General features: G+C 42.1%; 1 protein-coding gene across 1 annotated transcript in view; it reads left to right on the top strand.

Annotated features, from left to right (window-relative positions):
* The first annotated feature begins 1,622 nt into the window (after positions 1 to 1,622).
* col12a1a (collagen, type XII, alpha 1a) overlaps positions 1,623 to 26,310 on the top strand; it is a 42,504-nt gene continuing 17,816 nt past the window's right edge. The window contains exons 1-32 of the mRNA XM_079573989.1: positions 1,623 to 1,775; positions 2,726 to 2,833; positions 5,465 to 5,581; positions 5,672 to 5,815; positions 6,023 to 6,076; positions 7,221 to 7,484; positions 7,741 to 7,905; positions 8,139 to 8,312; positions 8,490 to 8,780; positions 9,049 to 9,651; positions 9,895 to 10,173; positions 10,249 to 10,524; positions 10,964 to 11,236; positions 14,750 to 15,019; positions 15,569 to 15,835; positions 16,035 to 16,227; positions 16,311 to 16,432; positions 18,106 to 18,255; positions 18,332 to 18,451; positions 18,569 to 18,733; positions 18,814 to 18,960; positions 19,272 to 19,411; positions 21,011 to 21,140; positions 21,764 to 21,909; positions 22,281 to 22,410; positions 22,530 to 22,666; positions 23,049 to 23,178; positions 23,266 to 23,405; positions 23,484 to 23,616; positions 23,782 to 23,805; positions 24,758 to 24,897; positions 26,173 to 26,302. Of these exons, the coding sequence (XP_079430115.1) occupies positions 2,764 to 2,833; positions 5,465 to 5,581; positions 5,672 to 5,815; positions 6,023 to 6,076; positions 7,221 to 7,484; positions 7,741 to 7,905; positions 8,139 to 8,312; positions 8,490 to 8,780; positions 9,049 to 9,651; positions 9,895 to 10,173; positions 10,249 to 10,524; positions 10,964 to 11,236; positions 14,750 to 15,019; positions 15,569 to 15,835; positions 16,035 to 16,227; positions 16,311 to 16,432; positions 18,106 to 18,255; positions 18,332 to 18,451; positions 18,569 to 18,733; positions 18,814 to 18,960; positions 19,272 to 19,411; positions 21,011 to 21,140; positions 21,764 to 21,909; positions 22,281 to 22,410; positions 22,530 to 22,666; positions 23,049 to 23,178; positions 23,266 to 23,405; positions 23,484 to 23,616; positions 23,782 to 23,805; positions 24,758 to 24,897; positions 26,173 to 26,302 (5,524 nt within the window). The 5' untranslated portion in view covers positions 1,623 to 1,775; positions 2,726 to 2,763. The remainder of the gene's footprint in view (positions 1,776 to 2,725; positions 2,834 to 5,464; positions 5,582 to 5,671; positions 5,816 to 6,022; positions 6,077 to 7,220; positions 7,485 to 7,740; positions 7,906 to 8,138; positions 8,313 to 8,489; positions 8,781 to 9,048; positions 9,652 to 9,894; positions 10,174 to 10,248; positions 10,525 to 10,963; positions 11,237 to 14,749; positions 15,020 to 15,568; positions 15,836 to 16,034; positions 16,228 to 16,310; positions 16,433 to 18,105; positions 18,256 to 18,331; positions 18,452 to 18,568; positions 18,734 to 18,813; positions 18,961 to 19,271; positions 19,412 to 21,010; positions 21,141 to 21,763; positions 21,910 to 22,280; positions 22,411 to 22,529; positions 22,667 to 23,048; positions 23,179 to 23,265; positions 23,406 to 23,483; positions 23,617 to 23,781; positions 23,806 to 24,757; positions 24,898 to 26,172; positions 26,303 to 26,310) is intronic.

Genomic DNA, 26,310 nt, shown 5'->3' with positions numbered 1-26,310 from the left:
TTCTGTTACTAGTCCAACATTAGTTTGGGAATGTGTGGTTGTCAGTCTAGCTTTTATTGTTACAACATTATGGTATTTCTAAAGTGGTTCACTTTACCCCGTTGATCTGTCTCACAATCATATTTTCATTGCCCTTTGACCTGAAAACATGCTCATCATTTCCATAGCTGGGCAACATCCTGAATTAATGGGAAATGTGTTAATTTTACTGATATAAAATTTTAGCTCAGCTCGAGGGGAGCAAATGTGAAAACTGTATCACACTACCCCGCTCTCCCCTAGAACTTCTTCCTCCTGCGCAGCTCCCTCCGCTCCACAACGGTCTTTCACCATCTTCTCCTTTGTCCCTACCTTGTTTCCTGTAGCACCTCTTGTGATGCCATCATTGTGCTGCAGGTGTGGGGGGGCTCTCGGTGCCACTTCAGTGTTTCAGAAGAAGAAATGTGTAGGTCTCATATGCCCTTAGCTCATATAAACCAAAATAATTTACCTGAAGAATAAAGTATATAAACACAAACTACATCTATTTTATGTGTCAAAGTGAAGTTTTTTGGAATGAGTAACTATCATTTTTGCTCATGTAAAAGTACACACACTTCATTAAAATATTACTCAAGTAGAAGTAGAAAGTAGGCCTACCATATTTTAAAACTACTCAGGGCAATGACTTGAAGAAGTACCTTGAGTACTACTGGCTTTTGATATGGGCTATAACACCATGTGAGCAACAAGCTATTTTGAAATGGATGGATTGCGACTTTGAATGGTTACAATCATCATGTAGGCTATATATATATATATGTTTTTACATTGAATATTTTAGCCATACATCAATGACGAAGCACATCTGCCTCCACAGTGTGTAACCTGATGTGTTAAGATAAGATAAGACACACAACGAAGAAATTCACTTCAATCAGCTCTAAAGAAACACTCAGTGGGTGTAAAATAGGCAGGAAATATGCAATAAAGTAATAGTAGACGTATTACTTGATAAATCCTGTGAGTTTTGATCCCCAATTTCTGCACACTAAGTATAATTAACAATATTTGAACATAATTATCATTGCCGAGTGTAACCATCATGTCAATTTCATACTGTAGCCTACTTTCAATCCAACACTAGGTGGCGCCAAAGTAAAACAAACTGAGCCATTTAGTGAACGGAGAGGAATCAGAAACTGCTGGAATGGATCATCATCGGAAACAAATATGACTTTGGCTAAATTACACTAGAAAACTATGTCAAATATCTTGTTTCTTTCCCTCACTTTATTATTACTACAAACTAGTTTAACTGATTTGGGAAATGTGTGATTTTGGGGGAAAAGCGTGTCAAATTTTCGACATTTTGGTTCTTTGGCGTTCCAGGTCTCGCAAGCTGCTGGCCATTTGACAAAGACCTAGAGAATGTAGTCTAATAAAACTGCAGCTCATTTCCAAAGATGGCATGGCTGGTTTTTTTTTCTTTTTTTTTTTTTTTTTTGGCATAGCAGGCCAGGGGGGCGCATCCACTGACAGGAAAAGGGTTCGCACATGCCACGGTAAATTGAGAGCTTGGGATCTGCCCCCTATTAAGTAGCCGCCGGTGGAAAGATTCTTCCCACTTGCAAAGAGGCTTTTCCTTCTTGGACATCTGTGGCGGAGCTTCCAGTAGCAGTGAGTGAGGCAGAGAGGGGTCCCGCCGCAGCTCCTGACACCACACCACTCTGCACCAGGGGCAGGCACCGAGCAGCAAGCGAACCACTCTGCTCCGTTCATTTTAGGGGGTACCGGTGAGTAGAGTGTCTAAATTTATTCTTTTCTTTTTTGGGGGAGATTGTAATTTCTACTTCATCTTGTTCTCCCTGTTACACATTTTATTTAGCCAACTTTGAATGGAAACTTTTTGTAGATTGATTTCATTATTCAGCCTAAATTATTTCCCCATCTTCAATCTTGCTATGGCGAATCGCATTTAATAGTAAAGAAGTGTTATAGTTGTTAGAGGGAAATGTATTTTTAAGCCTAAAATCTTCGTCTGGATTTATAATGAGTTATGCACTGTGAGAAAGAGAGGGGGACATGGGCTCCTCTAGTTCTCCTTTTGTGCGCTAGGCGGAGCACTCAGTCTACTGTATTATAGATAGAAATTGCTCTTTGAATGAGGTTGAATGGAAAAAGTTACAGTGGGATGGCATTTACAAAAAGCCCAAACTCTGGCAATATTTAGCAGTTGAATATAATTGTCAAGTTTAAGCAGATGGCAGATTTTGAAGCATTTTTTTTTTCATCATGCTTGTAATCCTTCACAGTGTGATCATGCTCTAATGATGCTCCAAAAGGGATGAAGGAAATAGGATAGAGGATGATTGTGAAAGATTGCTTTGGGAAGCAAGGTCACTAATTATGTCAATTTTATTGTAAAGGTTTTTTGTGGTTATGCTTTACTTTTCATTGGCATCAGCTGGCCGCAAGGTGTGGTATGTGTTATGTAAGTCTGTCTGAGGTCTGGAGTTTCTTTAATGTGGCAACAACGGTATTTAATAATCTGGTCTAACTGAGTGCAGATCTTTTGGTGGGACACATTCAGAGGCGTTGCCTGTTAGCTCTTGTTGGTGCTGAAGTGGCTTATTGTCTTGTCTCGTGCCTTTCATGTAGCTCCAGTTGATCCCGTGGCACTCGGGCCGGTGTTTAGACTCTAAAGCCACAGCAGGGCCCTAACACATCTCTCTTTTATCCTCAGACTGATTGATGCACTGCTGACGATATAAAGGGCTAAACATGAAGATAAGGCTGTCACTAGCCACAGCTGCCTTCTTTGCAGCTCTGCTCTCCTCCATAGACGCTCAAGGTAAATGAAACCACCTGGCCTCTGCACACACACACACACATCCACACACCCACACTTCCTTCTGCCTTTCCCCTGTCTCTCATCTGCTGTTTTTCAACTCATCAGGTGTTCGATGTTGTCTTTAGAGAAACTGAAAATATTTGTATGCGGTAAGAAAATAAAAGTGTTTTCATGTGTGTAATTATTGTGACTGATATAGATTAAAAAAAACAGATCTTATCACAAGGAAACCACATATGGGTAGTTAAAATATTATGTACATGCTATATACCTATAAAATATTTAGAAAAAACGATGAAGTAAACCAAGCATTAATGCACTCATTTTGTTTATTTGACTGTTGTTCCACAATAAGAACAGGCTACTGATGTATTACAGTCACTAGAGCCTCTGTCCAAAATGTTTCCTTGTCGGTAACGCATTGGTGTTTTCGAGTAAAACTAGATGATGTGTTCGTCACTTATACGGTGTAATATGTTTTGTGTTTTTCTACATGTCACCAGAGCTATTTGGAAATGTATATTGTTTAACACCTGATTGTCACCTGAGCTGTGGCGCGGTGACTGAATTTGCAAACTTTCAAAGCTAAAATCATGGAAAATGACCAGTAATAAATGTGGAAGCCTTTTGATTTTTCTTCCTTGAGCGCGCTTTGGCAAGATGCGACTGCCTCTCACGTATCTCCACTGCTGGAAATGGAAAGATGAAATACGAGAGAAGCAAATTAATAGTCAGACAGCACAAAGACAAAGAGCCTTTCTACTGCCTCTTGTGGGCTTGAGCAAAAGCGCTGAGTTGCAATACGTATGGAAAGTAATATGCCGTAATGTTTAATGTCAGCACATGTTGTGGAATTACTTTGGCATCTCTCCTGCCTCTTTGGGAGGGTTGGTGTTCTTTCCTCCTCCTCTGGTCTCTCCTCTGGCAGTCGATCAGGCCTGGACTGCTGTTGGCTGCTGTGCTGGAGACTTAGGCTCTAACTCAACAGTAGCCAGGCCCTGGAGCTGGAGGGGACCTTTATTAGCAACTGATGGAGCAGAGGCCAATAAGACCTGTTCAAAAACATCATAAAAGCAACATACCAACGATTACAATGTGGACAAACCATAAAAGTACCAACTTGAATCCCCAATCTGTCACCTTCAATAACTGGATGTAGTTTCTCATAAAGTGTTTCAAACCGTGTGCTCTTTGAGTCGGACGTGTGGAAAGAGACTGGGAATGCAGTCCATCGGGACTCCTTGAGTTGATATGCCAGGTTGGTGATTCTCCAATCCCACTAATAGAGTTTGTGGTGGGCTGTTGTTTGTCGTCTGCCTGTGCACTCATTGTGTCAAAAACAATGGCTTCTTCCAGAAGTACTATTTTACAGTGATATTCTTCTCTCCTCAGCTGTGCCTGCTTTAGAGCACAGTCATTCTCACTGATACCTTAAACACCTCTGCATGTTATCTACTCTGTTATTATTCTCTTTGAGATAACATAGATTTACATACGCATTAACTATCAGTCCTGAATAGAGCATCTCTACAACAAAAGAAGAAATATAGCAGCTTTTATGTTTTGTCTTTGTATCACACAAAGTTCTTTCTCACAATAAACTAAATAATAGCTCAAAGATATAAGTTAAAGTTATTGAAAAACCTCCATTAACACTTTCCCTGTCACTCTAACACTGTTGACTTTCATCAGAAATGTTGATACCAGCATGTTCAGTCCTGGGATTCACAATGGTCAGAAGAATATCATTTTAAAATATATTGTCCGCTCTGTGTCTGTGTGGTCTCAACTGTACATGGAAACTACTGGAATCAGTCAAAGTTGTTGAGCCAAACAACTTTCTCATGTACATGATGCATGATGTTGTGATCAATTGCTCAGTGAAAACCTGTTTTTTTTTTGTCATATGGACTTTTCTTTATATCCTTTTATGCGTGAATAGTCATGTTCTGTCATGTCTCTGTATGCATTATCCTGTACCCATGAAAAAAGTACACAAGAGTCTACAGTGACACATTGTGTATTATTTTTACAATATAATGTTTGCACTGGATGTTTGTCATTCCCCTATGTGAGGAGTGTTAACAATTTAAATAACCAGCTGGTAATCCTCTGTGAAATATGTTTATATACGATGTATATAGAACATATCCTGTTCACTTTTGTCTGGATGTAAAAGGCAGCTTCCCCTTGTATAATCAGTCCAGTGAAAGTGAAGTCACTATTTATGCGATGCAGAGATCCACCTCATGGTAAACAGACTGGTTCTGTGAAGGGGCATGTGACTGTATTGACTGCACTCAGCATGTGTTGGATGGTTCACTCATTGTTTGCTCTTTGGTACGGTCTGTTTGGACTTATGCACATGTTGCATTGTGCCGGTGCTTGAGCTGCAGACCAACAAAGTCAAGCAACTCAAACAAATGCCATTTTATCCCAAAATGGCTTCTCACACTTCACTGTTGTCATGTGTTCTCACAAATACATGTACTTAACCTACCCAACAACAAGAGCAGTTCACTTCTACAATGAAGTGTTTGTTGTTGGCCTCAATGTTTCATTGAAAACATCACAAATATATGACTTTGAATATGTGTCTGAGATTCTAAACTGCCATGTTTTATCTTGCAGTGGAGCCTCCATCAAACATGAAATTTAAAATTCTAAATGAGAACACGGTGGAAATGACATGGACAAGACCCTCATCAACAATAGAGGGCTTTAGAATACAGGTTGTATCAGATGCAGGTAAGCTACTTAAGCAACTCGCATTTCATTACCTCAACTTTTATATCAAATTAAAGTATGTTTGTATGATCATTTCTTTTCTCCTTCAAGATGAGCCAGTCCGGGATTTTAACCTTGATGCATATGCCACTATGACCTCGCTCACAAACCTGACTCCTGACTTGGATTACTCTGTCTCTATAAACTCATTTTATGGGTCAGAAGAAAGCATACCAATCTTTGGCCAAGTCACCAGTAAGTTCACCTCTCATGGGTCTGCAGTTTTGATGCACAGGGTCTTAATAACTTTGTCACTGAGACTTTAGGTTTTCCCCCAGTTTTTGCGTAGTATAGTGGGGTCATCAGATATCACGTATTGAATGTCATCAATATTGTTTTGTTAATACAATAGTAATTAATATACTGTGTGCTATAATAAATGTTTTCCTTGTCTCTACTTAGTCCAGTCTGGTAACACCAGTGACCGTGTCAGAAAGCCACAGTCTGATGCTCTGAGTAAGTATATTTACCGTAGTGTCAACTCCAATCTATCCCTGTCTTCCATGTGGTTTTCAAATTGCCTTTTTCATTTACCTTTCCCCCACATGACTGTCATCTTAATATTTTTTTCCCTGTGTGGAATCATTTGCTCAGACTAGCATTATACGTCCTGCCATAGCAGACAGAGCCCAACAGTGCAAAAGCCACATATGGTTTTCTTTAATTAGAACCAGGTTGTGCATCAAGAAAGGGGTTTCGAGCTTGTTACTGTTTTGCGTCATAGAAAAAAAGAGAGAAAAAAAAGGAGGGCTGAGTATTGACGTATGGGCTCGCCACGTATACATATGTCAGTTACGGAAGAGTTAAAAGACCCTTAAAAGAGACTGGCTTTAAATCAGTTTTCCCTTTTAGTTGTTGGTGGTCCATGTGTTTCAGGGAATATTCAATTTCAATTTTTACCTCAACTGTCCCTTGAAATGGAACTTTTCCTAATGCAGCCAGAGCCTCCCTAAACCCTAAATTAAGGGTAAACAGTCACATTTTGGTCGAAAACCTCACATTAGAGCTATAATATTTACTGGTACGTCATGTTTTTTCATGTATAGAATATCTTTAGGGAATAAAGATTGAGGTTCATCCCCATAATCCCGGACTATTACCATGATAGACTCATCCGCAAGCCAAGTTCATGATTTAAAAAAAACCCATAGGATTAGGAATCTGAAAAATGAGGTGGAACTTCTGCTCAATGTTTAGTCTATAAAGCCAGAATTAAACGCCTCTGCCTGCCCAAATGACAAAACCGGACCACTGTTTGGCTTGGGGAATATATTTCCTTTGATGCGAGAATGTGGGTCTCTGGTCCAAATATCTGTCACAAATTTGATTTTATTTAGACAGACGGATCAAGGAACGGAGCAGTAGAAAACCTCTTCCCAGCAAACAAATCTGTGTTGGAAGTCACTTAGAATAAATCCAACCTGCTTCTTTATTTATCATATTTGCCATTAATTTTGTCGACTCCTCTGTTCCGCCGTAATACTCCAACATATTACTTTTGCTAACTGAAACTGAACAAAATTTGCTAAAAGTTCTATTGAGCCCTCTACAGTATATGAATGTTTTGTTTGCCTAAATTTGTACAACTCTTTCTCCGTAGAGTGTTCTATCAGCGCCATCGCAGATTTGGTGTTCCTGGTGGATGGCTCATGGAGCGTGGGAAGGGAGAACTTCCAGCACATCCGCGCTTTCATCGGCGCCCTGGCTGGAGCCTTTGACATCGGGGTGGACAAGACACGAGTCGCCGTGGTCCAATACAGCACAGACACGCGCACCGAGTTCACCCTCACCCAGTACACCAGAAGAGGGGAAGTGCTCCAGGCCATAAGCTCCCTGCCGTACAAGGGCGGAAACACGATGACAGGTAAAACGTTGGATTTTATACTCTGCGTCTGTGCCTATCCTTGAGTACTTCCCTGACATGCAATCTTGGATTTGATTGACTTATATAATAGCTGAGGTTTTTGGTTTCGCCCAGAGATGCATTATGCTAAATTAATGGCATCAGTGGCTAAAAAGTAACTCTGAGTTATTTCTGCAAATGCAACAGTTAGCAGCATATAGTGTCAAATTTCAAGTGATCTGATCAATTGTTTTGTATATGATCTGTTTCTGTATAGGCGAGGCCATTGAATATCTACTCAATAACATCTTCACCGAGGCGGCTGGATCCCGAGATGGCTTCCCAAAAGTGGCCATGATCATAACCGACGGAAAGTCCCAGGACCCTGTGGAGGAGCATGCTAGAAGACTTAGGAACATCGGAGTGGAAACATTTGTCCTAGGTATGTTTTATTATTCTCTGTTCTGTTCGATAGTTCTTCCATTTGAAAGTCACGGAAAATATGTTATTTTCCTTTCGAGTTGTTCTCTGCAAGGTCGATTTTAACTCAAAGTCGTGTAGCTTTCCAGAACTGTTAAAAAACAGGCTTTTGAACGGCATCTGTATCAAAAAAAAAAAGTGAAAAACATATGGGTTGTCATTGATGTGTGTTCTTTCCAATGCGTTTCGTTTAAGGCATCAAAGGAGCAGATGAGGATGAGCTGAAGGAAATAGCTTCCACACCTCACAGCAAACACGTGTACAATGTGCCGAATTTCAACCAGATCCAAAACGTGCAGAAGAAAATCATCTCCGAGGTGTGCTCCGGGGTGGATGAGCAGCTCAGCGCTCTGGTCAGTGGAGAAGAACGTGAGTGGAAATTACTCGTATTGCAGTAACAAGTTGTTCCTTCCAAGGCTGCAACGTGATATGCCAAACAATGTGTGGTGTTGTCCAACATGATCTAAACCACAAATAAAAAACAGGACTAAACAAGGGCTAAACTAAATTAATTTCTAAGTCCTTATAATGGTCTTTTCGTCTCAGTGGTCGAGCCTCCCTCCAACCTCCTGGTGACTGAAATAGCGTCCAAGTCGATGCGGGTGACTTGGGACCAATCCCCTGGGGACATCACAGGGTACAAGCTCACCCTGATTCCCATGGTGCCTGGGATGAAGCGGCAGGAGCTGTACATCAGTCACACTCAGACGTCCATCAACGTCCGCGACCTCTCCCCCGAGACCGATTATGAGGTCAGCCTGTTCGCCCTCAAAGGTCTGACCCCCAGTGAACCCCTCATCGCAATGGAGAAAACTCAGCCTGTCAAAGTGTCAACAGGCAAGTCTCGTTCCACTGCTCTTCTGCAATTACGTATTGAATATTTCAAGCAGATATACTATGTTAAATAGATCAGATTAAACCGATGTGTGTATGATATGCTCAACATTGCTTTATCAGGAAGTTTTGGAGGTATTTTTATTACTACTTTTGAATTCTACCTAAGAAACATTACTGCAGCGTAACAATACTCCAAATGAACCACAATTGTTGACTATCCCTTCAACATTTATAGTTGCCTTCATGTGATTTCTGCCTCTTCTTTCAGAATGTTCTCTGGGAGTGGACGTCCAGGCTGACGTGGTCCTCCTCGTAGACGGCTCGTACAGTATTGGATTACAAAACTTTGCCAAGGTCCGTGCCTTTTTGGAGGTTCTCGTCACGTCTTTTGACATCGGACCCAACAAAGTTCAGATCAGCTTGGTGCAGTACAGCCGCGACCCACACACCGAGTTCGCCCTCAACACTCACCATGACCTGAGCGCCGTGGTCAAAGCTGTGCGCACCTTCCCCTACCGCGGGGGCTCCACCAACACCGGCAAGGCCATGAAATATGTCAAAGAGAAGATCTTTATCGACTCCCGCGGGGCCAGGACAAACGTTCCCCGCGTCATGGTGCTTATCACGGATGGAAAGTCCTCGGATTCTTTTAAGGACGCTGCCACCAAATTGAGGAATTCCGATGTAGAGATTTTTGCTGTGGGCGTAAAGGATGCTGTACGGTCCGAGCTGGAGGCCATCGCTAATCCCCCATCGGACTCTCACGTCTTCGAGGTGGAGGACTTTGATGCTTTCCAGAGGATTTCCAAAGAGCTGACTCAGTCCATCTGCCTGCGGATCGAACAGGAGCTGCTCAACATCATCAAGAAGAGTGAGTAGAAAAATGCATGTCTTTATAAAACCAACTGTTGATTTGTAAGAAATACAGATATGATGGCAATGTAGATTCAGTTTTCTGGTTTCTTGCTCTTACTGTTGCATGAAGAGTATTTCATTTTGCAATCATCCAATCTTTTTAAGAGTAGTTTGAATTTTGTGGTGCACTCGTCTGAGCTGTATTACGATGAAACATGTCACAAGTACAAAAGAACCAACCCTCTTCCACGTTTTGTAGGTCTTCTAGCACCTACCGACTTGCAGTTCTCTGATGTAACATCCAGGAGTTTCCGTACGACCTGGACAGCCCCGGAAGCCAAAGTGCTGTCCTACCTGCTGCGTTTCCGAAAGGCCGAAGACGTCACCGGAGATTTTGTTTCTATGGCTGTGCCCAGCGATACCACTTCGGCCGTTCTGCCCCACCTCACTCCCGTCACCGCCTATGAAGTCTTAGTGTTTGCCCAGTATGACAAAGGTGACAGTTTCCCATTGAGCGGGCAAGAAACAACATTAGAAGGTATGAGCGCTGTCCATTGGGAACACCATTGTTTTTTTGTTTTATACATGTGCTAATCGTTATCATATTTTTCAGAGCAAGGCACCGTCTCAAACATCCAAATCACAGAGGAGACGACCAACAGTTTCCGAGTGTCTTGGGACGCTGCACCCGGTGCGGTTATTAGGTACCACATCGCCTATGTCCCGGTGCGAGGGGATTATGCCTTATCAAACGCCCAGACTATTGGACCAGAGACCACCATTGTTCTTCAAGGACTACTTCCTGCCACTACCTACAGAGTGGCTGTATCTGCTGAATATGTTGGCGGTGTGGGAGAAGAGATGAAGGAACAGGGCACAACCAAAGAAGGTAAAAATGGCTACTCACTAGGCAAAACATTATGACCACGGACAGGAGTTTTGATATACAAAGATCATTTCCCCATTTTTTTTTCTTCCTACTAGGTCGTGAGGTTATATAGTCTGTTTATTAAAGCAGGGGGAAAAAAGGCCAAATGGTCATGTCCAGACAATTGGGTCAAACATTGTAGCCCTTTAGTTTAGTGGGTGCAAGTCATGTCTATCCCTGCTCTTCAACCCATTTCACCCAAAAATCATTTAACAAAAGGAAAACTATCGCTCTTGTAAGGTGTTCCCAGTCTAAAGTCATCATGAAAGTCATAAGTGAAATGGTGGATGTCGATTTAGGGCAGCACATTTAAGCAAGTGGTCATAATGTTATGCCTGATCGTTGTGTAATACTCAACCTGGCTCTTTCATGAAACACTAATATACCTTTTACGTTAAAGTGAGAGGATCACCTCGTAACCTGCGCGTGTTCGATGAAACCATAACGACCATGAACGCGGCGTGGGAGGCGGCCCCGGGAAATGTCCTCCAGTACCAGATTGCATACAAACCCGCCGACGGTGGCGACAGGACGGAAATATCTGTCAAAGGAGACACTACCCAGGCCACGCTAAAGGACCTTACACCCTCCACGGAGTACGAACTGTTTGTCACCGCAGTCTACGGCTCAGGCGGCGGTGACCCTCTGCTGGGCACGGGAACCACTTTGGATGGTAAAGTTTGACACATTTGAAGCTTGTGCATCATGTTTTTGCGGTCATGCGTAGGATGTGGCAGTTTTCTCATGCAATTACATACATGAGAAGGAAGTTTAGATCTGAATTTGCAAGGGTGGTGGCGCAGTATAGGTTGCGGTTAAAGAGACGAGAATGCGGTAGTTGATGTAATTGTTGGCACTGGCTATAGGGTAGCTTGGTTTGCCGCCCATGAAGGCAGTGTTAAATGGGTGGGGGAGGCTTGTAAACCGGAGAGCGAGAGAGGGAGGAATGGGCTGGAACAGGAGTTGAGAGCCATATGTCTGACTGGTACATACGTCCATGATTACCGCAGCTGGTTGGACTGAACGCGTGTACGAACTGAAGGTGTTATGAGACTTAACAGTGGCAAGTTCAAAGCACTTTTTGGTTTGCATCAGAGTTGAGCTTTTTCAGTGTCACATAGAAAAGAAGTTCCAAGATGCAGTGAAATGTTAAGATTGTGCTTACGGGTAATGTTTGCTCATGGTTTCTTGTCGTCTTGAGTTGGGCTGCAGTTGATATAGGAAAAGCAATTTGATAACTGCCTGTGATCATGGCTAAAACGGAACTTTTGCACATTTCTAAGTTATAGTTGCAGAAATCAGAAAGAAGTGATTATTGTTGTACAGTAATATGAATCATGTGTTCATTGGCTATGGTGGAGAACTGTTTGCAAGTGCATGTGAAGTGAATGACATTTTCCCCATTGACCAAATGTTTCTGAGCTGCAGTAGTTTCCACCAGTGCTGTCATCAAACTGATCAAAGAAAAAAGGGCTCCCTGACAAAGCAGTTTGTTTAGTCACAACGTCGAAATTGTCATGACATCAGCACGTCCAAACATTGATCTCATTGTTTTCTTTGCAACTCGCTTTTGAGTGACCCTCTCTGGGAAGACTGTGTAGGCGCGGACTGACGCAGTGGTTTAAACAAAGTCATTCATTGTGGCACCGACGAGGGCGGCCAATACAGAAGCCTACATGAGGATGAGTTATAACTCTCTGACCAGGCTGACCGTCATGGCAAATGCTTAGATAATCATCCCACATCTGGTTATTAGACACAAACACGAAAAATATTTACTTTACTGGGCTGGAACTTTGGCAAAGGGCTTTGAAGAAAAATAGTGATGCACAGCGGGAACTGTCTGCTCATCTGCCTGCTGGGTGTGGTGGAGACAGGCAGGGCACGGTGTGGGTTGGGGTGAAACAGAAATGCTTTCTCTAAACACAAGGATAACATTTGTTTGTGCAAATGAAAAGGAAATCACCCATTACACTATACTTGATATGCTAAATATGGATAACACGAGAAGCAGTATGCGCCTAGAAGAAGTGATGCAATGCTTTAGGCTTGCTGGTCAAAATTATAGCTAAATTGTAGCTGTAAAACAAGCAGTTTTGTGGCACCTCCATCGTGGCCTGAATGAATGCTCTCTTTTAACAGTGTGATCAGTGGCAGTTGGATTGTTAGATTATTTTGAGGGGATTTAGGACCCTGACATTATAAATTTCCTATTACAGCAGACTCTTGTGATTTGCATAATTGCGTTTCTCCCATATTAAAATAACAGCACATTTGTAATACATTGTGCAGACCATGTTGAAAGACTTTTCTCCCACAATCTCACCTTTGGGATTTTTTAGTTGCTGTGCCAGTGTCCTTGCTGCCAGAAGGTTTTCTCAGGTCTGGGCTTGATACATGTCTTTTGGAGGCGCATGGCGCGTTGCATGTCTTGTGCATGTGTGCCGGACTTCCTGCAGTGGCCCCTCCGTCTGCAGAAGTCATTACTGAAAGCTCCATGTTGGCCTCAGTTCACACAAAGCACAAAAAGAGTCACTTAAGTTCATCCTTTTTGGCCAAGATAACCCTTTTGATGGAACAATCTGGGTACTTATAAGTGGTTATTTTATATCCACACTGCTCCGAAGCTTGGAACTTTTCATTAAGCCGCGGCCATCACTCTTCATATCTGGCCCTGAGGCGCAGATTGCAGGGGCTGGCAACTATGGATATTATTTCTGTTGAGATCATTTTCCAATTCATCTGCCTCGGATGGTTTCTGCAAAAGGCTCATCGGCTGACAAACCCACTCTCGTTCAACGCACTTCTAACATTGTACAGATCGCTGCTGTATTTCATCCTGTGTCGTTCGGCGTTTGCTGGTGATTGATGAGTTGTAGAGAGACCACCCTGCAGCCACACATTTCTTCCAGTGATTATTCTGTCATTAGCTGCGTGCATATCGGGGGCTTAGGGGAGCTTGAGGTTGCGCGGGAGGCAGCGCTCGGACCCAACGTACGCGCTGACTACTTCAAATAAAAGGCTACTGCTGTTATTCCACACTTCACCTATGCACCGGCCTCTGGGGAAAACAAGAAGTGACGGACAGAGCTAAGCGGCGTCTGCGATGGTGGCGAGCACTGAGCAAGACTCCTTCTTTTTTTCTTTTTTTCTCTCTCCAGCTTTTCCCCAATTTCAGTGGAAAATAGAAGTGTTGCGGAGGGGGCGAGGGTGATATGTGATTAGTTTTCCAGAGGTCTTTGATTATGAAAGGAAAGTCATGTTGTTCTAAGGGACCTATAGGGATTCGAGTGCAGACAGATGAGTGATTTCTGCTGCTTTATCGCCGTCTGCGCACGTCTCAGTTACTTCCTCAATATCCACGCACGCTATCTGTAGTTCAGATCAACACCATCTGCACGTAGTCATATCATATCAACATCGACATTTTTTCTGCACCAGTGTCAGACAACACAAATGTAATAGTTGTTCTCAAGCTGTGGCTTACGTGCTGCCGCTGGTGCTCAGAATTCTGATTTAAGGTTAAGATGTTAGTACTTTGTCCCATCTTTTGACCGATCTTTTAATCATCAACCTGTCAGGAGGGCTGCGTGTCCACATCCTCAGCCTTGAGCTTGGACAGGGCTGCTTAATTGGAAGTTTTCGCCTATTGTTAGTGTTTTGGGTTGATGAGAGAAAGCTGGAGAACTCGAAAGGGGACCCACCCAGACAGAGGAGGTAACTCCACATGGTCCTGAAATCCAAACCTGTGATCTTCTTACTGTGTGGCAAGAGAACAAAGAGAACAAAGAGCACAGTGGCTGATTGTTGTTTAGTTTTTGTTTAGACTGTGTTGTTCCTGTTAAGTCCTGGTTTCCTTTCTAAGTCTAGTCCTATTTTAGATACAGAATAGTCTCTGTCTCGTGCTGGATTGGTGCTCGTTCAGCCTGGTTTCATCGATTAATTCTTGCTTAGCTAGCTTGGTTTTAATGGCTTAGATAGTAATTTCCAGTAATAGTAGTATTAGTGGTGGTTGGGTAATAGAGGTAGTAATGTAGTATATTATTGTGAAACACACATTTGTATTCTATTATATGTTCTGTACTTTTATGATCATTGTAGCCCTGGCCCAATATGAACTTAATTGCGGCCGTTGCTAGGGCTGAACATTGGGGATGACTGACGTTATTTTGATCTCCCTCTCCAGAACTCGGCTCCCCCAGAGACTTGGTGACCTCGGACGTGACAGACACCAGTTTCGCGGTTTCCTGGGCTGCAGCTCCCGGGAAGGTCCGTCAGTATCGGGTCACGTGGAAGTCCCTGTATTCGGATGAGAGCGGAGAGAAGACGCTGCAGGGGAGACTCACCGAGACCGTGCTGGAGGGATTGACCCCAGAGACGCGCTACCAAGTCTCTGTCTACGCTGTGTACGGCCATGGAGAGGGCCAGCCGCTGGTGGGGGAGGAGACCACAGACAGTGAGTTCTGGCTTTCAGTCTTGTCATCTGGTTCTGGTGTAGCTATTGAATACAATTAGTCATTTTGTGTTATTATATCCAATACCAAAAATCGTTTGTGTTGCTTATGTAGCACATGTGTGGGACAAATGCACATTTTCCCTTATTTAAGAGTTTTCTATCAGTTTAAATCTGCTACAAGGGATACCACATTGCCTTTCTTTTCATTCGAAGTGACAGAAAGATTGATACCATGCCTTAGTTTGACTGTTGTGCTGCCTGGAAAAGCACAGTGGGTAGCACTGAAGAAACATTTCCATTTTGGAACTTGTTGTAATCACCGATTTTTATTGTGATTGGCAACCAGAGTGATTTGTGCCATACAGCGGCTTGTATTTTGTTACTTTCTTTTGGAACTTTATTGCTTTTCCTTTGGTCGAAGCATGTTGTGTTTATGTGCCATGGTAAAAAAAGGAGCCCCGTACAAAATGCTTGATCTCACTTAAAAATCTGCCAGCTGTGATTGTCTTTAAATCTAACTTTTGTTCTTCTCTCCTATTTCCAATGCAGTCTCAGCCAATGCCCGCACCATAGCTGTGTCAGAAGAGACCGAGAAAAGCATGAAAGTGACATGGCAGCCCGCACCTGGGAATGTGCTCAACTACCGTGTTACCTACAAACCCAAGGCGGGAGGACGCCAGCTGGCCGCCAAGGCTCCCGGTGGCAATACCTCCACCGTGCTCAGACGCCTCACCCCCCTCACCACATACGAAATACAAGTGGTCCCAGTCTACCGGTCCGGAGAGGGCAAAGCAAGGCAGGGCGAGGGAACCACATGTACGTTGTTCTTGCATTCTTGATCATGGATGGAGATATTATAACTGTATAATAATTCATACATTAAAGAGTCCGTTTAGAAGGACTAAGGGGTGTGACCTCTTGATATTTTTACTTTCATGCCAGAAAGGTCATTGTAAACCTCACTTATCAACAATAACTAGTCCTCGCAGTAAAATATATATCTTTTTTATGGCAGTGTCACCTTACAAAGCCCCAAGAAACCTTCAGACATCAGAGCCCACCAGGACCAGTTTCCGTGTAACCTGGGACCATGCCCCTGGAGATGTTAAAGGCTATAAAGTCGTTTTCCATCCATTAGGAGAAGACATTGACTTGGGTGAACTTATGGTTGGCCCCTATGACAACACAGTAGTGCTGGAGGAGCTGAGGTCAGTTTGTGAGATACATTGTAATAGCCATAAGAAGTTGTTTTGCGATGTTTCATCTTTTTCTCTCTTTTTTTGCTCTATAGGGCTCTGACTACATATTCAGTGAATGTTTTTGGCATGTTTGAGGGAGGAGAGAGCATGCCATTAGCTGGGAAGGAGACAACCACTCTGTCTGATGGACCAGAGCTTCCTCCATACTCTGGAGGTACAACTTACAGCGTAACAATGCACTATATGTTTACAGAATTGTTTATATTTATTTAGATTACTACACTTTTTATTAGTAACCTGTCATAACAATATAATTGCAACATGCCAAGTTAAAACAGGACCAAAACATGGCTAAAATTGAACATTACAAAAATCATGACTGAAATTTTACTTTAACTTAAAGGGGCTAGATGCAAGTTAGCTATTTTATACTCACTACTGCCACCTCAGGTCATGCGTGTAACTGCACCTTCTATATTAAGCTCGTGCAACACCTTTTTTAGTGACAGTGCAGGATTTTAGAGGCAGTTGTGGTAAATATGTCTGGGCTCATTCTACACCTTAGGACATTGTTGAAACACGTAGGGGGAGGAAAATACTTCATTTTAACATTTTTAAACTCTGTGTAGTTTAAGTTTAGCCTGTTAACTAAGCAGGTGTAAATCCAAGCCAGTTATACGTTATAATATGTTATAGCTTCTTGTCATTATGGAGATCACATCATCTAATATCGTGATATGTATTTTGCAGCCCTACTGCCCCCCCCCCTTGAAATCAGAATATGTTTGCTTCTTTGTCTCTTAGCAACCGCAGTTAACGCCACAAATCACCAATCACTTAGCAAATGACTACGTACCTTGTAAAAATCAAAGTTTCTCTAAAAGCCTTCAGTCCGAGAGCGCATTGTCTCGTAAAGCCGTTCTAATGGGAATTCCATCTGCCTGACTTTCTCAGTGGCAGTGTCACACCGGGCATTGCTTTTGATTCTCTGGCCAAGCGCAGCCAGTGCACACTTAATCCACGCAAATAAAGTAAATGCTTGGGGACATAGGATATTTTACTGCTTAAGTACACAACAGGAACTAATCGTGAGAAGAGGTTTAAGAAAAGAAACTAGAAAGGCCAGGCCGACTGCTCTGCTGCTGTACTGGTCCTAATAAGGAGAGGCTATCTTTTGAAGAGATAAAAGGAAAGATGAATTTTTCAGATAAATTTTCCTAGATCCCCTTTGTAATTCAAGTCACTTTTATCTGGTGCAAAAGATTATTCCAATACACTGGATAGACTAAATACCATAAATATTTGGGACAGCGCTGAAGACATGAGTTACAGACCGCATAAGCCTCTTCTTCACGCACACACATAGCAGGCATAGCTTTGCTGCGCCTCTTCTATTGTCTTTGACAGCTCTATTGATTTATTGTGTTACACTTGTGGTTTTTGGCTCTCATCAAACCTTTGTGTAAATCAAGCCCCATGTAACCTGCTCTCAGCTGCAGACAGTGGCAGTTAGTGCAACATCTGCAGACCCTCTTTTTAGGTGCCAATAATGCCTTTCCAGGTTTTGGGAAAAAAATGGATGCAAGTCCAGGAATTGTCAGAAGTGGCTTAGTTTTCTTGAGTCAATAACTCTGCCAACCTGCCAATGGAATAACTCAAGGATCATCGAATGGCCTACAGACTGTCAAGAAGACTTCAATAATTTACAGCTTGTGTCGATGTTTTATGATGTTTCTCCTCATCTATCTTCTGATTCTGAAATCTTCTCAACTTTTTTTTCCTTTCCACATACATTTTGTCAACATAATTTTGAGTGCACAGTTTTCAAAGGCCTGAGAATGATTTAAACATTTTGACCAAATCTAACTAAACTAATAATGTGCACAGATGTTCAGTGCAGGACCACTGCACAGGCTGACATTGTGCTCTTGGTGGATGGCTCTTGGAGTATTGGGCGACTCAACTTCAAGACCATTCGTGCCTTTATTGCTCGTATGGTGGGAGTGTTTGACATCAGCCCTGAGAGAGTCCAGATAGGTCAGTGTATTTCTACATAAGAAGTATGCAAAGAGTTTAATTAATATTAATGCAAGGGAAATCTATATTTGTAAAGGTCTTGCCCAGTACAGTGGAGACCCGAAAACCGAATGGCATTTGGATGCGCACAGAACTCGCGAGTCACTCCTGGATGCTGTGGCTAACCTTCCTTATAAAGGAGGCAACACCCTCACTGGTACGTACATAATTACAAACAAAACATTCCTCTTTCATTTGAAGAGATAGTTGATCCTTCCGGTGAAGCAAAGATTCAAGCCAAAGATACAGAGATAGATCTTGGGTCATTTTGCAGGTTTGGCCCTCAACTACATTCTGCAGAACAATTTCAAGGAGAACGTCGGAATGAGACCAAAAGCAAGAAAAATTGGTGTGTTGATCACTGATGGCAAGTCTCAAGATGATGTCAATTTCAACTCTCAAAGCCTGCGTGATCAGGGTGTGGAGCTCTATGCTATTGGTAAGTGAAACATGATACTCCCTTACTATTTTACTTTCCTTTTCAATTTAACTACTAAAAATGATTGATTGATGTTAAAGGTGTGAAGAACGCTGATGAAAACGAGCTGAGGTCCATTGCTACCGACCCAGATGATATTCACATGTACAACGTGGCTGACTTCTCCTTCCTGTTGGACATTGTGGACGGCCTGACAGAAAACCTCTGTAACAGTGTCAAGGGGCCAGGTACCTTTCAACATTTTAACATCGGTGTTAACAGTGTTTCACTGTTTAAAAAGTCTATTAATGTATTTGTATGGATAACAACTCAAAGTAATTCAGCCCTAACTTCTGAATTTACACACCTGGATTCATCGTCCTGCGGAGCAAATGAGAGTGAAGGCAGTTTCAATAAAGCAAAAAAATTAGATTAGGCAATTTGAGTGCTGACATCATCAGAGGATGTATTGGACATTTAAAAAAGCGTTTCTACCTAAATCATATATTTCTGTTGAGCCTTAAGGTTTACCATTTCATTAATTTCTCCCCTGTAAAAGGAGGTGCACCTGACTCCCCCACTAACCTGGTGACCTCTGAGGTGACCCACCGGTCGTTCCGTGCCTCCTGGACTGGTCCTGAAGGCCCAGTGGAGAAGTACCGCGTGGAGTACATGACTGTGTCCGGACGCCCACAAGAGGTACACCACGTCACAACACGCAACAGCATCCTATTTTCTGCAGTAGATCAGAGCCTAAATTGATCCTGACTGATTTGGAGTCCAGTGGGAAACTCCCAACTAAAGTCTATTTCCAGCCAGTTGTTTACGTTGGCCTCTTGCTCTATGGGTGTCTAATTACATCACAAACTGACTCCGGGGCAGGGAAACAAAAACATTCAGCTCTCACTAGGGGATTAGAAAGTAGAGAATTAATTCTATTCTGATAGCTCTTTTGGCTTCTAATAAACTGGAGGCAGATTGCAGTTTTTGGCGTTTGTGTCTGAATAAATGTTTGCTTTAGACTACAGATGTTTTCTTTAATAGTAAACCAATTTCTGATTTTGTTGTGGCTGATGCCTGTGGAATTGGAGGCCATGCTACATTTCCGATAAATGGAAATCCGATTTAATCCTTGACTTAAGACAACCCCAGACATGCATGTTTTCCCCAATAGACCTGCACGATTTGGCAAAAATATCTAATTATGATTTTCCTGACAATTATTGTGATTTGATTCGCGATTTATTATGAAAAATACAAAATTAAGTGCACATTTAAACATGCCCCGAAGCATCAACATCAATGAGAAGACTGATATTTGATCTGAAGGCTAATGCAAGTAAAGAACAGGGCTCAAAACTACAGCTTTAGCAGGTTTTACTGTGTTAAGAAGGTATTTCAGAAAAGATTGTTTTGTTGCTTGCAGAGGACTTTGTTGTGATGAATCTCGCATTGCTCTTCCCTGAAACATCCAGCCTCCACGTACACCTATTCACACTATATTATATATAAGAGTTCTGGATCTTATGTTATCAATTGAACATTACTGTAGAAATCTGTCATTTTGTGGGGAAACATTGTGCATAGACTAACATCAGCTACAAGCGTTATAAAAAAGTAGAGAAAAGAGCCGGGGAACAACTTTGTTAGCTGCCAGATCACTACTGGTAATTACATTTAAAGAAGAACTAAGTAACTTGTTTACCTTAATAAATCATTTCCAGTTCCTCTGGGGGTAATACAAGTGTTAATGGGATGATTGGGGGGTCTTTCATCTCTCCCGGTGTCTCTGTCCAGAAAACCACAATTGCAACAATCCAACATTCCTGCCTCCGGCCCGGAGGTGCAATACACACTAATAGAATCACGAAGAAGAAGCTAACAGGCTCACGGGCAAAGCTGTGGGCTAGCGCCACTTAAACAGTATTTACAGCCATGTTTGAGTGAAAAAGTTATTATATTTGATCTCCCTTTGTCTTTTTTGTCAGCGTAGTATATACTCTCATGGACAGTTAATCAGTAAAAAAACGCAACATGCTATGACACATGCAGTGGCACTTATGGCCTCTCGGGACATGAGTTACTTAGTACTGCTTTAACACACTAGTGTCCTAATGGGTTTATGGAAATGATCCCCATTGGTTATAGTTATGCCTCCCTTTTCCCAGAAACACTTACCAGTTCAGACATCACAATCCTGAGCCCTGATGAAGTGTGTTGTAAATATGTCCACTACTGCCTAACTGCTTCACATGAATCTTTACTCACAATACTTACTGTGTGTGCTGTGTTTTGTAGGTGTTCGTGGACGGCACAGAGACCACTACAGTTCTCCAGGGCCTTAACCCTTTGACACAGTACCTGGTGAATGTCTATGCCATTGTGGGAGAGGACAGCAGCGAGCCCCTGAAAGGAACTGAAACCACATGTAAGCCCCTGTCTCACTCGGCCTTTCATGACGCTGTAAATTATTTGCTTTTAGACGAGTCACCAGTAAACAGTTGCATGAATGGTGAAAAACTGGCTGCGAGAATGTAAACCAACAGCTGAATAATGGACCGCTTTGAAATAAACTATGTAAACACACAAAATGTACTTAGCAGTTATTTAATCGTACTTTGGTGCGGATGTTTCCATTTGAGCTATGACTAATATTTAGTCACATCAAATGACTCTGTCTAGTCTGGGTCTTTTTATTTACAATTCCAGCTTTCAGGTAGATTTAAATGTTTTCAAAAATGTGGCTGCAAAAGTTAATGTGCTTCGGTTTGCCTTTCGGGACTCCCTAAAGCCAGCATTTTGTAGCTAAATCACATTGCCACTACCTATGTATCAACAACAGTTAACAAATCCAAACCTTGTTCCAAGTTTACACTTTTATTTTGTTTCCGAAAGAAGGGACATGTCTTGAAACAGCTTCTTCTTTTTAACAATTGTTTAAATTTTACAATCTGTTTAAATATAGCCCCATTCCTAACATTAACCCTGCATCAAATACAAACTCAAGCCTTAACAAGTTTTACAATTACGACAAGTGTATTTGCTTTTCAGTGCCGCTGACTGCTGTGAGGAACATGGACATTTATGACGAGCAGACCACCACCATGCGTGTTCGATGGGAGGCGGCCGAGGGAGCCACTGGGTACATGCTGCTTTACAGTGCCATCAACGCGACGCGGCCCACCACAGAGCTGGAGGTAAGAGCTTTCCTCTGCTGGTCACAGGCAAACGGCGCTTAACACCAGAAGTGAGAAGATAATTCAGAGTTGTGACAGCAGCTGATGAAACCCAGATGTGTCAAGCAGAAACAATCGACAACGGCGCTAGTGTTGGGCTCATTATTCACTAGAGGAGGCAACAGGGAAATAAGTGGGACATACTGATGGTCACAAAGGAGTGGGTTAGCAGCTCTGAGCTCACTCCGTCAAGGGAATGTCATCATTTGTTCATGAGGTGTCAAATCCATGAGGGTCAAAGCTGAGTTTAGCAGATGTTTGGAGAAATTGTAATATTATTCATCCAAATGTCACTAAATGTCACTCTCGTCTCTCCCATGGCCTCATTGTAGCTGAGAGTTGGAGGCGATAAAACGGATGTCCAGCTGCAGAGGTTACTGCCCAACACAGCCTATACCCTGTCCCTGTTCGCTTTGCACGGGGAGGCAGCCAGCGAGCCCCTAACCAAGCAGGGAGTCACCTGTACGTACAATATATGCAAAATCCCGTCATAGATATAATGATGCCTGCACATATTCTACAATAATTTATCAGCATGCACATGTATAGTATCTTTGTAATGGTGTTCTTTTCCCCGTTAGTGCCTCTGCCTCCAGCTGGTGAGCTGAAAGTGCGGGACGTCACCCACAGCACCATGAGGCTGATTTGGGACGCTGCTCCTGGTGCGGTCCGCAGATACACCATCACCTACACTCCTGAGGATGGAGACCCTAAAGAAGTAAGTCTGACCTTTTACTCTGTGTCACTCATCTTATGTCGATACTAATATGAACTATTGTGACTCTTCCTGGCCATCTGGATTAGGTTCTACATCCTCTTGTTGTATAAGGAGTTGTTCCGAGTTCTTTCTTTGCCAGCAATTGTACTACAGCTAATATTTAAAATGTGTGGAGAGGATGTGCTCAAAGATCTTTAGAATCCATGACATGCCTCTGAGCAACAACATCCATGTGCTTTTGATATACATTTATTGCTTCAATTTATTGCCTTTAAATAATTGTTTCAATTTGACTCGTAAAACGGAATGCTTTTAACAAGTAATTTCCCTTTCACCAGTTTCCTGAAGCTGTTGTTGTAAACATTGCTTTTCTGTTTTTCAGCTTGAAGTGGATGGAAGTGTTACTAGCAAAGTGCTAGATAACCTGATGTCTCAGACAGAGTATGCATTGGCTGTTACCCCAATTTATGATGAGGGGGCAAGTCCACCAATGTTAGGATCGGGAATTACAGGTGAGAGTCAAAACAGTACATAAAGTAAAACATTGATTGCTGTTTTTGTTGTTGTTGATAACACATTTAATTTCTTTGAATCCAAAGAACCTGTCCCTGCACCAAAGAACCTGCGTTTCTCAGAAGTCACTCAGACCAGCTTCAAAGCGCACTGGGAGCACGGAGCTCCAGATGTAGCTTTGTATCGTATTGGATGGACAAAGAAGGGGGAAAACAACTTCCAATATGTGAGTAAAGAATTCTGATTTCCTCAGTAATGCTCCATTAAATTGTGGGTTTTAAATACCATTTCTGATTGATGGCAGGACATTCTGAACAATGATCAAACCACTCATCTTCTGGAGAACCTGGAGCCAGACACTCCGTATGACGTGTCCGTTACTGCCATCTATCCTGACGAGTCCGAGAGCGAGGACCTGCTGGGCACTGAGAGAACATGTAAGAATCCTCTTCACTTGACTTTAACAACAGGCTTTGGTTAATTTGCTAGAATTTCTTCGTAGGACCTTTACTAAGAGTTGGCCCAATAATTGTTCTCCCAATAATTGTTGTCATTTTGTGTTGAAATTATATGTATTATATATTTCTATTTTTGCCTTGTAGTGAAGAAAGGAGCTGTTCCGAGCAGTGAGTATATGTGGTTAAAGCAAGATGAACTTTTTTTTAAGGAAATGGACGCATGTTTTATTGTTTTGCCTTGACACCAGTAATGCGTTGGACAATCATCATCTCATCATGAACCCAGCCACTGTGGTGGCTCTGTGTCCCTGTCGACACAGCTTGTTTGTCTTTGTCATCGTCCTTGTCATTTATTGCAAAGCTATTTGTGAATATGTTTTGCCAACTTAAATGGCTGAAGTTGGAATTCATTCATGCATGTTTGCAATATGAGCAAATGAATCCACAGTGTAAAAGCTAGTTATGTCATCTGCTCATCCCTCCATCCGTCATCCATCCATCATCTCCATTGCAATGTTGGATGCATTTTTCATTCCATCATCTAATCATTCATTCATCATCCATCCATGTTAGAAAAGATCAAATGAAGATTTATCTTTTCTACTACCACTTTAAAGTTGCCGTCCTCGATAAATCCAGTTCTGTAACATTAGCATCTAGGCTTGATGTTAACGTTTTGCTCACGGGCCTAATTTCACCTCTATCTTGCGCAATAAATGCAGGCAAATTTATTTTTATTTTTACCCTCTAGTGATCTAGTGTGCAGGCAAAATACAGTCAGGGCCCAAGAGTCCCCTGAAACATATATTTTCACATCTCAAAGGGAAAAATAACATACCATGGGATCAGAAGAAATAATTTAAAATATAAGCACTTAAAATTCAGCTGGCCAAAGTGCGAGTAGAGTAAAAGTGCTTTAGCCAATACCCAAATTAGAAATCTGACTTCATGACTAGTGTTAATGTCAAATGTGATTAGCATCTTTGTCTAAAACATTACATTTATCAAAGACGCTCTCTTTAAAGTGGAAATACCATCACTAAGAACTGCTTTGTTCATGACCATATCACGTCAAAGTGTGGATTTTAAGTTGGCTGTCTATGTCCTTGTACATTTACAGCTCCAAACGCTCCTCCAACAAACTTGGTCGTGTTTAATGAGACGACGACCACTCTAAACGCCAGGTGGAACCCCGCCCCCGGCCGCGTCCAGAACTACAAGATCACCTTTGTCCCCACAGCTGGCGGCAGGAGCCAGACAGTGAGTCCAATTAACACAATATACCAAAACAACTTTGTTAAGCTGATATTGATTTTAGGCTTTGTTCTGCAACTAACAATTCATTTTGAGCCTGTTGCTGTTTAGTTATAGCGTCAGCTGGTGTTTATACAACACTACTATTAAAAGCAGTCTCTTTGTGTCTAATAGTTTTCTTCCACTTCTGGTAGTGCATTTAGCCTTATTCTGGGTTTAACATTTTGAAATCTCAGTGTAGCTCTACTGGTCAAATAAAGGTAAAAAAAAAGAAAAAAAACACACTAAATGTTGGAAATGGTTTTCATTATTATCTGATTTTTTGGCCATTGCTTAAAAATAACTTCACAAACAGCACCACTGACAGCAGAAGAGTAATCACTTTTTTGAGATCTGCCAAATAGACTTTTAAGATAATGTTGGCTTGTGACAGTGACAGAGCAGACTTGTGATTTTGAAGAATTTTTCCTCAACGTGGAATTCTGCCGCTGGGTCAGTGTGTCCTCATATAATGAGAGAGTGCTGTGTCATATATTACAGAGCAGATTGTCTTTAGGAGGCAACACAGACGTGACTTGGCGAATGCAGTGCAACCATTGGCTATTATTAAAGTTTTTAAAGCAACAATTGTCAAATTACAATAGGCTTTTTAAGGACATGTCTTTTGTTCCGTGGTTGTTTCTTTGGGCTTTTGTGGTCACATAGCTATAGTTATAAATTTCCCTTGCTGAACTATTTTTTTATAGTATGTTTGTCAAAACCCCAACCTTATACAACATTGCCAATCATATTACAATGTATCAAGATACTGTTATTTAGACAAATCTGTCTTTTATTGCTAGTACACATGTTGTGTACAAGTATTGCTTTTTGCTATTATATTGGCCAGAACACAGTAAAAAGGCAGTGAGTGATGAAACTTTAGATGATAAGCGGATGTCGGCACTCAAGCTTGTGAATGGTTATCCATTCTCTCTCACAAGCTTCTTTGAATTATGCCCCATTCTTTGCTTAGGCCAAAAGCATTGTAGTAAATCCATCACCTGCTATGAGTGTTATGACAAGAAATCCAACTGCTTCAGCCATCAAAGAGCAAGTTTACTTTGGCCAGTGCATAGACAGTTTGTCCAAAGCCCCTCAAAACAGCACTCAGATACGATGTTGACAGCTCAGAAGCTTCTCATCTGACATACTATTTTCATAAGCACTCCAAGAATTGGAAAACATTTTGTATCACTCTAATCGGCATGGTAACTTTATTTTCATATCCTTTTTCACTAGACCCAGGTTGGAGGAAAGAAGACGACTGTGCTGCTTCCCAAGCTCACCCCTGACACTGAGTACTCCATCAGCGTGGTGGCGGTCTATGCCAGAGGAGTCAGTGGAGAGCTCAACGGCCTGGGCAAGACAAGTAAGTGC

This window comes from Gobius niger (genome assembly GCF_951799975.1).
Source record: "Gobius niger genome assembly, chromosome: 16".
NCBI lineage: Eukaryota > Metazoa > Chordata > Actinopteri > Gobiiformes > Gobiidae > Gobius > Gobius niger.
This window is presented reverse-complemented; position numbering and strand designations above follow the sequence as displayed.